The 14,279-nt window shown below is 37.9% G+C and overlaps 1 protein-coding gene across 9 annotated transcripts in view; it reads right to left on the reverse strand.

Annotated features, from left to right (window-relative positions):
* The window catches only part of RUFY3 (RUN and FYVE domain containing 3), an 88,361-nt gene that overhangs the window by 17,628 nt on the left and 56,454 nt on the right, over window positions 1–14,279 (reverse strand). For all 9 annotated transcript variants that reach the window (XM_070458314.1, XM_070458315.1, XM_070458316.1 and 6 more), the window contains 5 exons: window positions 9,928–10,051; window positions 8,822–8,883; window positions 7,565–7,630; window positions 5,576–5,645; window positions 1,598–1,690 (listed from right to left, as the gene is read on the reverse strand). In XM_070458314.1, coding sequence (XP_070314415.1) covers window positions 1,598–1,690; window positions 5,576–5,645; window positions 7,565–7,630; window positions 8,822–8,883; window positions 9,928–10,051 — 415 coding nt within the window. The remainder of the gene's footprint in view (window positions 1–1,597; window positions 1,691–5,575; window positions 5,646–7,564; window positions 7,631–8,821; window positions 8,884–9,927; window positions 10,052–14,279) is intronic.

The raw sequence follows: 14,279 nt of genomic DNA on the forward strand, positions 1-14,279 counted from the left end.
TCCAACAGTTATTGGACTCTAGCACTGCTATTCAGTAAGGAAAATGATCACACCAAAGTATTTACGACAATGAACGAAGACAACAAGGAAACTGCAGAGGTTCCGTGAATATTCTAAGCTGAACTGGGAATTTTTTGCCATTTTGTTTCAAGTCCTTGCAGCTTATCAAACCAAATAGTAGAAGTCTTAAAATATCAGCCTCTAAGAAACAAAGTAGCATTCACTGTAAACTATAAATTGGGCCAAAGTTTCAAACGGTTATACAGTCCTCCTCCAAAGATCTCACATCTGGTATCTCCACCCAGAGAGATAAGAGTGAAAGATGAAGGAAAGTGAAAGTCACTCAGTCGTGTGACTCTTGGTGACCGCATGGACTATACGGTCCATGGAATTCTCCAGGCCAGAATACTGAAGTGGGTAGCCATTCCCTTCTCCAAGGGATCTTCCCAGCCCAGGGATCGAACTCAGGTATCCTGCATTGCAGGCAGATTGTTTACCAGCTGAGCTACCAGGGAAATGAACAGTTCATCAGAAAATTCTGAGCAGTCACAGTTGTTTTGTTTTGTTTTACAAAATCCATGCATTAAAGTCAAACTTTCCCTGGTGGCTCAGACGGTAAAGCATCTGCCTATAATGCAGGTAGATCCAGGTTAATCCCTGGGTCAGGAAGATCCTCTGGAGAAGGGAACGGCAACCCACTCCAGTACTCTTGCCTGGAAAATCCCATGGACAGAGGAGCCTGGCAGGCTACAGTCCATGGGATCGCAAAGAGTTGGACATGACTGAGCAATTTCATTTTCTTTTTATTCATGTTGGTCCCCACTCAGAGCCTAGGTACTTGCTCTTCAAGAACAACTTAAAAAACTGGATTTCTGCATTCCTAGGTCACAGTAGGTTAGAAACATGAGGCTAAGGAGTAGGGAGACATTTCCAGAAAGAGTAATTCTAACAGCAGTAAGAAGTAAAAGATGCCAGTGAAATAAAAGGCAAAAAAAAAAAAAAAAAAAGGAATCTGGGAATATTTTAAGTATAGGTTCTAGAAGCTCTATCAGTTTCAATAGCCCCCTTAAGCAGCACCATTATAACATAGTACAGAATCACCAATGTTGATAACTATGATCTTCAGTCACCATAAAGGGATACAAGGAGTAAATTATAGTCTCTACTTAAGAAGGCTTAGAACTGTGCAATACACAAAAGGTTTGCAAAATATGTTGAGACATATATAAAAGGGACTGAGTTATCTAGAAAATTCATTTATATGGGAACACTTTCCCAGTGATATCAGAGATATACTTCCAATAAAACAGTACTGTTATTTCTAAAAATAGTACAAATCATTATATAAAAATGTATATAATGTATATTAAAAAAAACATCGAATTAGACTGTTTCTTGAAGTCTCTAAACAGCTATACATGATGGTGAAGCCAAGGAGTGTCAATAGAAGGAAGGCATCAACCTCCCATAACCTTCATCATTAAGTATTCTGGGAACACTTAACATATGCAAATGATCGCTGCTTCCAAGCAGTCCTCTGGAGGGTGCCATCCCACTCACCCCCGCCCCCACTGTTAACACAGTAACAGGCTCTCACCTTCCGATTAGATTCCAATATGTAGGAGCTTTCCTCTTTAACTCGTTCCATTTCTTCTTGCAAGGTGATAATTCTGTTGTTTGCAACTGCAAGCTGTTGATAAAATTTTGAAAATAATCTTTCTTTTATTAAACACAGAATAAGACCATTCATGATCTGCAAGGACATGACTTTCAGGCTTAGGCATTCTAGAAGGAAAGAAAACTATCTATAACCCCACAAAAACTTAGGAGAGCTATCTTAAAAGACAAATATCTCCTATCACTGCTTTTTGTGTAAAAACTTTTTTTTTCCAGTAACAAAATGTTAAGTTATGATCATTTACCTCAAGGGTGTCCCCATGGATAACTCATAATTATATTTAGCTATGAAACCTATTTCTAAAATGTTTGCGAGGTCACCTCATGCTTTGGGACCCATCTTACACACCATCCAAGACCTGTTTTAGGGACTTTCCTGGTGGCCCAGTGGTGTGAAGGCTCTGTTCCCTTTCAATGCAGGGGCAGGTGGGTTTGATCCCTGGTCAGGGAACTAAGAGCCCAAATGCCCTGTGGCATGGACAAAAATTTTTTAAAAGAAAAAACAACAAAAAAAGACAAAAAGACCGAAGTTCTCACTCAAAAAGATGCCATTAAACATTGAAGACATTTTTCTGTTTCTTTTCAGTGCCTAAAGACAAGGTGATGTTATCGGCAGTGTGTCTCTAGGGGACATGTTTATAACCCTGTCCCAAGGGAGGGAGGAATACGGTGGAAACACTCGCTTCTCTGTATGTGTGGAGATTAGTTCCTGAGAGAATGGCGAGGGGCCTGAAGGAGGCTGGGGAAGGAACTGAGCAGCTCCTCTCAGCCCTGCTGGCCTCGCTTTCTGTCATCTCTGCTTGGCTCCTGTCCTACTGAGTAAGCGCAGCCGCCAGGCTCTGGTGAGCTTTCTAGAGGCGGGTCTGACAGTCCATTTCTCTCTCTGCTCCATGTCAAGAAGTCACTCTGGGTAAGCACGTTGGCTCTCTGGATCCAAGTGCACCTCAGATGACCTCTTCCAAGGTCTCATCGTCAAAGAAACATTAGGAATGACGACTGCAGATCCAAGTGGACTTTCTAAGTCAGCTTTGCCAACACAAAGTGGATATTTACTCATCCTCAGCTGCTCAGTTCTTTTCATTTTGTCCTTTGTGCTAAGTCGCTTCAGTCGTGTTCGACTCTGTGACCTCATGGACTGTAAACTGCCAGGCTCCTCTGTCTGTGGGATTGTCAAGGTAAGAATACTGGCGTGGGTAGCCATCTCCTCCTCCAGGGGATCTTCCCAGCCCAGGGAATGAACCGTGTCTCTTACGTCTCCTGCATTAGCAGGCAGGTTCTTTACCACTAGTGCCACCTTTGTCCTACTGGTTCAGATTTCAGGAGGGAAAAGAGATCTTTCTATGTTTAGCTTTTTTTTTTTTTTTTTTAAACTGGCCCCTTTAAATCCAAAATAGATGGAAATGAGAGAGGGAAGACCTTCTTAGCCTTATTTGTTATTTATAAAGTCTACACACAGTGCTTGCCCATGATTAATATTGCTGGTAAAATAAATTTAGGCCAAGAAGACAAGTCCCATGACTTAGGAAATAAAATTAACCATTTGATTTGCTGGGTGCATATGATGGATGTGTCAGGCACTGATCTAGTCTCAGTCATGTCCGACTTTGCAAACCCATGGACTGAGTCCATCAGGCTTCTCTAAGCCACCAGGGAAACTCCAAGAGTACTGGAGTAGGTGGCCATTCCCTTCTTCTCCAGGGGACCTTCCTGACCCAGGGATCGAACCTAGGTCTTCCTGCGCTGCAGGCAGGTTCTTTACCATCTGAGGCACCAGGGAAGCCTACTATCTAGGCCTTTATGTATTATCATCATTTAATGCACACAAAAACTTTATTATCATTCTTGGCCCCATTTTGCACATAAGTAAACCAAAGAAAACAGAAGCTTAAGTAACTGGCCCCAGATCAGAGAGCTACCAAGCACCAGATCAGGGACAAGAACCCAGACAGCCTCGATGTGGAGAGCACGCTTAGCTGCTATGCCACATCGCCCCAATATACCAGCAGTAGAATCACAGTAGAAAATTTCTGTGCAGAATGTTTCTTAAGCCTTGTGGGATAAAATTCTAAGGATCGTATCCATTAAACCAAAGTTTTAATATAATTTAAGAATCTATGTCCAAACATAAGGTCCACAGAACTGAGCAATAGGAAGGTGTTTTAAAGTCATAACAGTGAAAATGTTAGTTCTCAAAAAAAATCTGATTAGATAGCATGTCTTAACTAGTGCTTTAACTTACTTTTCTATTTTTACTTTAGTTATTTATTTATTGGCCATGCCGCACAGCATGTGGAATCTTAGTTTCCCAACCATGGATTGGACCCACACATCCTGCGGTGGAAACTCGGGAGTCTTGACCACTGAACCATTAGGGAAGTCCCTAACTTGCTTTTTAAAGACCAGATTCTTTTTTGAAGTATAGCTGATTTACAACATTATATTGGTTTCAGGGGAATAACATGGTGATTCAATATTTTTATAGGTTATATTTTTGTATATACAATAGATTATATACTTTTATATATTATAAACTTAAAATGATAAAATATTGGCTATATTCCCTCTGAAAGTGAAAGTTAGTCGCACAGTTGTGTCCAACTCTTTGTGATACCATGGACTGCAACTGTCCTGGCTTTTCTGTCCACAGAATCCTCCAGGTAAGAGTACTGCAGTGGGTTGCCATTTCCTTCTCCAGGGGATCTTCCTGACCCAGGAATCAAAACTGGGTCTCCTGCGTTGCAGGCAGATTCTTTACCAACTGAGCCATGAGGGAAGCCATATTCCCTTTACTATATAATATATCCTTGTAGTTTATTTATTTTATACATAATAGTTGTACCTCTTAATTTTCCACCCCTATCTTACCCTCTCCCCACTGTTTACCACTAGCAAGTTCTCTATTATCTCTGAGTTTGTTTTGTTTTACATTCATTTTTTTGATTCAAGTTTTAGATTCTACATTCCACATTTAGATAACATACAGTATTTGTCTTTCTCATACTTATTTTACTAAGCATAATAGCCTCCAGGTCCATCTATGTTGTTGTTTTTAACCAACTTTATTTCACTATAGGATAGTTAGAATTCAAAAAAGAGAAGATAAAGTCTTTGTCATCTGAAAAATTTTATTTAAGGTTTCTCATAGAAACATCTAATGCTATTTAAGAAAAAAAATATATTGTTGGTAATCTAGGGAAAAAATATTAATCAGAAGTAAACTATGATATTATATTTTAATTCTTATTTTAGGGACTTTTCTAAAAGTTTTCACGTGCATATTCTTATCTGATCTTCAGGGTAATTGTGAGGCTAAAAGGGGAAACACTTTACTTTGCCAGAGAAGGAACTGGGTCCCTTGAAGGTCAAGTGACTTACTTGCTCAGGAGCACATGACATGTTAAAGCATGACATGTAAGCAGGAATTACTGGTCTTCTGACCAGTCTTCTTTAAGTTATCCACCTCATCACCCTATTGCCCCAAGGAGAAAATAAAACCTGCGAAGGGGGAACTTGCCAATCCAGCACACATAAATCAATGCCTGGCAGATGTGAGTCTGTCTAGCTCTGGCACATACATAGTACCCAAAATGTTCAATGAATAAATAAATGATGAACACATTATCTTACTAAACATTAACTCTAGGCTAGACCAGACAAAACATTCACACAAGAAAGCAAAATATATGATCAACCCAGGTTCTACCCTACATAGTCCAACTGGATAACTGAGATACCTGAGATAAGCCAGCTGGCCACTCTTGGCCAGAACAAGGAGTCCTAGGGTAGATATTATCTGAAAAATCAAGTCCTATATTTCTGAGACTCCAGAGAAACTATTTCCGCTAATGCATTTTACTAAATTGTATGAAGTCAATCGAACAATTTCTAGAACACTTACCTCCTCTGTCAGTTTAGTGTTGGATTTTTCTAATGCATCCACTTTTGCCTGAAGGTTGTTTACAGTAGCACTATAAAGAGAAGAAAAAAATGAACAGTCTCTTTTGAGATGCAGAACAATATCCTATACTTTCTTTTAAAACACCCATCATACTTATCATTTGTTGTTTACTGTCTACAATTCTCAGTAGGCTTATAGGCTCTAAGACAGCTTACAATGTGATGGGTGTCTTACCTTACATTCTAGTAAGAATGTAGGTAAGAATGTAGTGTTACATTCTTGGCACTAAAGCTTGTGTTGTCCCCCCCGACCCACCTTGGAAGAAAAGTACTGTTTATCCAGATCTTGTTCATATTAACCATCCAGCCAAAGTACTTGGCCCCTGAGACAGTACTTCTCTGTGAGTGAGTCAATTAGGGCTTATTCTCAGTCTATAATTAGCCTCATCCCCAAGATCAAAATGAACACACCCAAAGGCTTTTTGTGGGGGTCATGGGGCATGGGATCTCAGTTCACCAACCAGGGATTGAACCCTCAACCCCTGCAATGGAAACACAGAGTCTTAACCTCCGGACGGCCAGGGAAATTCCTTAACAAACATTTGTTGAAGAAATTAAAAAGTTCAGCACTACACTGTACTTCAGGGTTTACTTATTTAACAATAATATAAGGCTACATGAATTATGATGTGCTTGACACACACCAAGCACTCTTCTAAATGCTTTTACTTGCACTATTTCATTTACTCCTTGCAACAACCCCATGTGCTGGGCACCTCCAACTATAGACTAACAGAAGCACTGAAAGAATAAATAATACTGTCATATTTATAATTCAGGGGCTTTGGTAGCTCAGCTGGTAAAGAATCTGCCTGCATTGCAGAAGACCCTGGTTTGATTCCTAGGTGGGGAAGAGAGAAGGGATAGGCCACCCACTCCAGTATTCTTGGGCTTCCCTCGTGGTTCAGATGGTAAGGAATCCACCTGCATTGCTGGAGAACTGGGTTCGCTCCCTGGGTTGGGAAGATCCCCTGGAGGAAGGCATGGCAACCCACTCCAGTATTCTTGCCTGGAGAACCGCCATGGACAGAGGAGCCTGGTGGGCTCCATGAGGTCACAAAGAGTTGGACACGACTGAGTGACTAAGCAGAGCACAGTACATTCATTGTCAACTGTAACAGTATCTTTGCTAAGCTAACATCTCCACAGTTCACTGTTAGTTCATTATTAGTACCTGGTCCCCAGAAGAAATGTACATAAATTGTTTTTGAGCTTTCTAGATGGAACCAAGACTATAATTTATACTGATACTGGTGTAATCACATTTTAAGTCTTACTTAAATTAAAATGATTACCTTTCATAAGAGAACTATAAATAAGATAATTAAATGGGACATATTAATTCTTCAGAATTATTCAACAGTTTTTAGACTGTCAATGTACTTGAGAATACCAATAAATTCTGGACAGCTCTCCTCAGGAGAGGAGAGATGATTTTATGTTCTGGTCATGAAAAATACTTGGTGAGTACTTGGTAAATTAATGGTAGTGATGGTGAAAAGAGGGTAAATTAATACTATTGATCTGCTATATGAAAAATGTAAGGGACCAATGAGATATCATTAATCTAAAGGTACTACAGTGGTGAGTGCTTCACCCAAGACATAGTGCTGAAATACATGACTGGATCTACTGAACCAAGACCTCCAATTTCAAGTGTCTATGGCACAAATTTAAGAGTTCTTCACTGAGTATGTTTACATAATTACTAAAGCTCTAATTAATACTAATTTTATATTGCCTTTCATTAAAACCCACCAAAACAGGTAAATGCCACATATCCAGTGCCCAGGCTCAGAGCTGTGCTAGCAGTGATCCTATATATATATTTGTTGAGTATTGTCTGAATTTATCCTAACTGCTCATCATCAGTTTATCCTTCCCTTCCCCCACACCAAAATCCCCAGAAAGTAACAGTATTATTCTTTACTTCAGGTGTCTGTTGAGTTCTTCTACATAGTTCTTCTGATCCAGAATTGCAGTAATCTGGCCATCTCTGAAGGGAAAAAAGATAAAAAATAGAGAAAAAGTAAATAACATTAGAAGTGCCAAGATGCCCCACCTCCAATATTTTCATAAAACAGAGGAAGGAAATTATGGCTCAGACACACCGAACTAGGAGACAGACCTGATTAGAACTTTCTCGACACAAGAGACCCAACTGTGAAGACCTTCCCAGCATATTCATAAAGCCCTTCTGAGGGCTTACACAACTTAATAACTTAGGTTACAGGTATAATGTATAATCTGTTAGAGGCATTTAAAGAAAAAAAATTATCTTCTTGCAATTCAAAGATTTTTTTTTCTGCTTTGCTAGTATTATTTATAAGAACAATTTTCCATTTGTCACAGGAATTGAATTAAGCTTATTTGGGTGAAATAATAATTGTTCTCAAAGGTAATATATTTGCCTTTATATGCTATTTGGTTTCACAATGAATGGTTTAAAGGGCTTTCACAAAGATCAAATGTTTACTATTACATGAGAAAATTAAGGGTGGAAAAAGGAGGTTCACTTTTGGGAACAGCTAATCTAGAACAGACAAAAGTTAAATAGACAGACTTTTCGACTGAAAGAAAACTTCAAGGCCACACACCTCTAGGACTACTTAAAGGACAAGCAATATAACCTAGTTCAATGCCTAAAGTTAGACACTTCAGGCTAATTATGCTTTCACCTGCCACATTTATAACGGGTTAAAGGGTAAGCTTGTGATTACTAATTTGCAAGGTACCATATGAATATTTTAAAAGCTTTCAATTTTAAAATCATTTTAGACTTATAGAAGTTGTAAAAGTAGTGCTGAGTTCCCATATACTCTGCTCCTCATAACGTTGACATTTTACATAATCCCATAATGTTCATGTCAGAGGGCAAATTTTAAGCAAACTGAGGATGCAGTTCTTCTGGTCAAGAAGACCATGTTTTCAAACACTATTGAGAGATGGAGCATTAGATTCCCTTTATAAAACTTTTTATTTTATTTGCCCCTCAACCACATACCAGGAAAACCCACTGAACCCCTTTTAGGGTTTAGCAGACACAATAGATATTTTTTTACAAGATTTTAGAGACATATCATCAGAAAGAATTTCAGCAAATCTGTTAAAGAAGTACTGTTGCAAACTTTAAATACTATCAAACAACATCGAAGAAAAAAAGAAAACAAATTTTCTTTGCACGTACCCTTCACTACCTTTACTGCTGTTCCCATCCTTGAGATACATTGAAAAATCTATAACTCCAACCTACAGAGAGAATTTTCAGAATTTAATATAATATAAAATTAGGTACTTTTACCAAACCATAACACATGAATTTGTGCAAACTCTGGGAGATAGTGAAAGACCTGGGAGCCTGGCATACTGTAGTCTATGGGGTTGCAAAGAGTCAGACATGACTTAGCAACTGAATGACAATAACAAACACAATGTCTGTTTCTAGGCACTGAAAGACAGTATTACAGTCATGACAATTACTAGGAAATTTTAATAAAAAACGTAATGCTTTTGATAATCAAGAAATGACAAGCGTTATAAAGCTCAAGATTAAGTCAGTAGCATGTGACTAAGCAAGTCGACAGAACACTTTAAGGTTCTGCTCACTTCCCTGGTAGCTCAGTCAGTAAAGAGTCCGCTGGCAACGCAGGAGACCTGGGTTCGATCCCTGGGTCGGGAAGATCCCCTGGAAAAGGAAATGGCAGCCCACTCCAGCATTCTCGCCTGGAGAATCCCATGGACGGAGGAGCCTGGTGGGCTAGTCACTAAGCGCTGTCCGGCTCTTTTGTGATCCCAGGAGCTGTAACCCACCAGTTACAGTTAACAGTTCCTGACCCAGGAATCGAACCCGAGTCTCCTGCTTGGCAAGCAGGTTCTTTACCACTAAGCCCCCTGGGAAGCCCAAATTTAAGGTTTATTGGATGTTAAATAAATAAATTCATTATGGTTTAACATTTTTTTCTCTTTTGCTTTTTTCAAATATTCTACTATTAAATTCCTGTGTATATATTTTGGTCTATAAGTGTGTGCGTGTATGTTTGCCACTGAACCACATAGCTATATATATATTTTTTTTTTTTTTAACCTGTGCAAAACATTTTTAATGGCAATCACTGTTAAGACTAGAATTTGAAAAATACTTGTTATATATAATTTTTTATATTTGCATCAAAAGTAAAGAAAATTCTATTTATGACTCAGAATTTCCGCTAATTTGGTTGGTATAATCTGATCAATCCAAATTCTGAGATAACTCAGAGTGACACCCTAGGCCACCGAGTATCTCTCTCATACCTGAGAGTCCAAATCTTCTCCCTTCATACAGAAATTGGCATCAATGACATTCAGGCCCACCAACAGACCAGCAATTATAGCTCCTTCTTCTTCCATCATGAGGGCATTGGGTTCATAGAATTCACTGCAAGAGAAATCCATGGAATGCTCTATGTAATAAAACCTCAAGAATCCAGTGATGTAATCATGAGACAAGGAGTAAAGCATTTGTCTTGTGGTTAAATATGGTCACCTATGATATTACTTGGATACTTTATTTTAGATAACAGTTACATGAACAGACTCTAGAAAACAGACAGTCCAGCTGAAAGAAAAGTGATCAGAACAGTGTTTTCACTGAAGTGTATATTCATGCTTTTCCCACATACTTATATCTGCAATGCTCCAGGGGATAATTTTTCAATCTTTCATGCATCTAAAAACACCTGTTAAGTTTGTTTTTAAAAACTGCCTTTTTATTTGAACTGCTTTAGTTTTTATTTTATTAAATATACATATTTTAATTTTTATTTTATATTGAAGTATAGTTGATTTACAATATCATGTTATTCAGATATACAACAAAGTGATTTAGTAATACAGAAATGGCAACCCACTCCAGTATTCTTGCCTGGACAATTCCACGGACAAAGGAGCCTGGCGGGCTACAGTCTATGGGGTAGCAGAGTCAGACACAACTGAGTGACTAACACACACACACACACATAAATCCATTCTTTTTCAGATTCTTTTCCCATATAGGTGATTAGAGTATTGAGTAGAGTTCCCTGTGCTATACATCAGGTCCATGTTATCTATTTATATGTAATAGTGTGTATACGTCAATCCCAAGCTCCTAATTATCCCTTCCGCCTTGATCTGATTTATTTTAAATTCGATTTAAGTACCACATTCCTTTAACATAGTGAATAAACATTTAACAAATGTGAACTGTCAAACTAGTTACATTCTTTCGCCTTTGGCTAATTAGCAGAAGTTGCCTAACAAGCATGCATAACAGGTTGAGGATGATTTAAAATGCTTGTTATCTCTTATTTAATAAAAATCAGTTTTCATTACCAAAAAAAAAAAAAAGGCAGCACAAAAAAAGAGGTATACAAGAAAGCCTGTAATTCTACCCACCAATGACCTGTTAAGACCTTGATATATAACATTTCAGATCATTTATGGAGACATACACTTATTTTTGAGGGATACTAAACGGGCATTATACGATTAAAGTATCGTGAATTTCTTTTTGGCTTAACAATACTGTGAGTATCTTTCTATTTCAACAGATAATTTTCTGAAGTTTCATTTATACTGGTTTTATACCATTCCACTGTACGACTGTAGTAAAAGTATGTTCAGTCAAAACTCCCTTTTCCTTAGCCAACTCTCTCTAGTCAACAGTTAGGCCAGTTTTGGCCTGTTCCCACAACTAATTCCACAGGCCAGGCATAATGTGCTGAAAATGACTTTGAAATAAAAAAGTAAAAGAGAAATAAAGTACTTGAATGATTCTGAATGGATTAAAAATTCTAGAAGACCCTTGGATAATTAAATATTCTTTCATGATGTACCCAAATTATCAATACATAAACATAAAATGACTTGAAATATTCATTTTGACCAATTTGACATCATAACTGAAACATCACTGCAATCTACTTGTTTTCAACAAAGTCACTTGGGACTGATTGTTCATGGTCAACCTCAATGATTGGTAATAATACATTTCATTGATGTGAGTTTCTCTTTTGTTTTTGATTCTCTATTAAAAACATTAACAAATGGTAAAACACTTCAAAAGCAGCACATGAATAATCTGCAAATTACCATCTTTCTCGATAACTGCACACATATTAATAGCCTGTGAAGGAAATTGAGAATTGGAATGAACAAGGTTCTTTAACACTTTACTCTCTCCCCAAAACCATACAGTACACATTTTCCTTTGTCTGGCTTCCCTTGTGCTTTACATGTGAGATTCGTACATATTGTTGTATGCAATGGTAGTTCATTTGCTTCTAATGCTGGACAGTATTCCATGGTAGGAATAAACACAGTGGATCCATTTTATTTGCTCTTTCGGTTGTACAGTCTATAGTACTTTTATGAACACTACTGCACATGGTTTTTTGATACATATACACATGCATTTCTCTTAAGACATACCCAGGGTGTCAAAGTGCTGAGTCAAAGTGATTGAAAATGTTCTTTCTAGTTTGTAAGACTGAACCCCTCTAACTCTGGTGCTCTGTGGATAAAGATAAAATTCTCTGAATCTCAGTTTGAATCAATAATTTTGATTCAAATAATTTTGATTGAAAACACTCCCCTGTATCCTTCCTGGTAGCTCAGTCAGTGAAGAATCTGCCTGCAGTGCAGGAGACCTGGGTTTGATCCTTGGGTTGGGAAGATCCTCTGGAGAAGGAAATGGCAACCTATTCCAGTATCCTTGGCTAGAAAATCCCATGGTCAGAGGAGACAGATGGCTGCAGTCCATGGGGTAACAAAGAGGCGGGCATAATTGAGGGACTAACACTTTCTCACTTTCTTTCTACTCCCCTGTAGCCACCTACAGCTTGAACACTAGACCCTCCACCTCATCAAAGTTTGAGCCTTGGAAAGATGAGCCTTCTCTTTGTGGAAATAAATAAGCTTTCCTGAATGGTTCCCGTTTCTCTTTCTCCTGATTTGCTTAATTTTCTTAGGCAAGAAAACAGCAATCAATAGCATATGCAGCTGCAGCAACATCAAAACAATGCTCCATATTAGGATCTGTAGCACAATTTCTTATAGAAACTAGACTCTTGAAATATTCAATCATGTTTTCAAATTCTGTTACTTGTTCTTATACTGTTTCTCAGAGGCAATCTGCTATATTTGCATTTCTTTCAGTAAATATTAAAGTCCTATAAGGTACATAAAGACAAGTACACAAATCATATAATACGGCAGACTGTGTTTTCATAAAGAGAACACACCTATGTAACCACCACCATATTAAAATATAGTACGATTATCAGAACCTCCAAAACCACCTTATGCTCCCTTCTCCCCCCGATTTAGTACCCTCACCCCACCAGTGGTAGCTCTTTCCTGACTTCTTCTATCATGAAAGGTAAGTTGTGTATGTTTCTGAACTTTATATAAATGGACTAATGCACAAAGTATTTTCCAAGTATTTTCCATGTCTGGTTTCCAACAAAACCAGATTAATCCATACGGCTGTGTGTAGCTGCTATATGGTATTTCACTGTATGAGTACATCATAATTTACTTACCCATTCTACTGTGAATAGACACTAGGGGTCTATTATAAACATTTGGGGCTGGTACAAACATTGTAATAGATATGAACATTCCTGTTCATGTCTTTTGTTAAACATAACTATGCATTTTTTATTGGATATAATAACTAGAAGTGGGATCCTTGGTCACAAGGAATGCTTATGATCAGCTTTTATAGAGGATGGCAGTTTTTTTAAGTTTCCATATTAATTAACTCACCAGCAGAGTTACTATACATCTTCTCCAACACTTGGCATTATCTATCTTCTTCACTTCTGCCACTCTGGTGGTTGTGTGAGGTTATCACACGCTTGTTTTAACTCGTACGTGCAAATGGCTAGTGAAGTTGGGTATCTTCTCGTGTGTTTACTGGCCATTTCAACTTCTTCTTTTGTGAAATGCTTGTTTAAGTCCTTTACCATTTTTATATTTGCTCATTTGCCTTTTTCTTTTTGGATTGAAGGACTGAGTTCTTTTTATACCCTGAATATGCATCATTTGTTGAATATATGTATTACATATCACAAATATCTCCTTTAGAGTAATGAGTTGCCTTTCACTCTTAATCTCAAGAGTGTCTTTTGATAAACAGAAGTTCTTCATTTTAAGGTAATCAATTTATCCTTTTTTTTCTTTATAGATAGAACTTTTTGTGTCCGGTTTGAGAAATTGTGGTCTACTTTATGTGTCTTCTAAAAGTTTTATTGTTTTCTCTTTCCCATTTGTACCTATGACCCAGCTTGAAACTATTTTGTGTGCTGCATTGGAACTTAATGTTACATGTTAACTTCCTGTCTTACAGAGCCTGAGTATATGTGAAGGTGTCAAAGCCCTGCCTGTTTTTCTGAAGGTGTTAAGTTTCGACCTGTCCTGCAAAGGACCATACCTATGCCACAGCGACAGTGTGAAAACACTTAATAGAAAAGCATCTAATCTTAAGTATGTGTGTGTGTTTGATGTGGGAGAAGGCATCAGCTGAACTATGTAAAACTGTCATGAATCAAGTTTCTGATCCATAAAAATGATCAATTTATATGATTCACCCCGATATGATACAGAACATACTGAGGAAAGGA

The sequence above is a fragment of the Odocoileus virginianus genome, chromosome 29, assembly GCF_023699985.2.
Source record: "Odocoileus virginianus isolate 20LAN1187 ecotype Illinois chromosome 29, Ovbor_1.2, whole genome shotgun sequence".
NCBI lineage: Eukaryota > Metazoa > Chordata > Mammalia > Artiodactyla > Cervidae > Odocoileus > Odocoileus virginianus.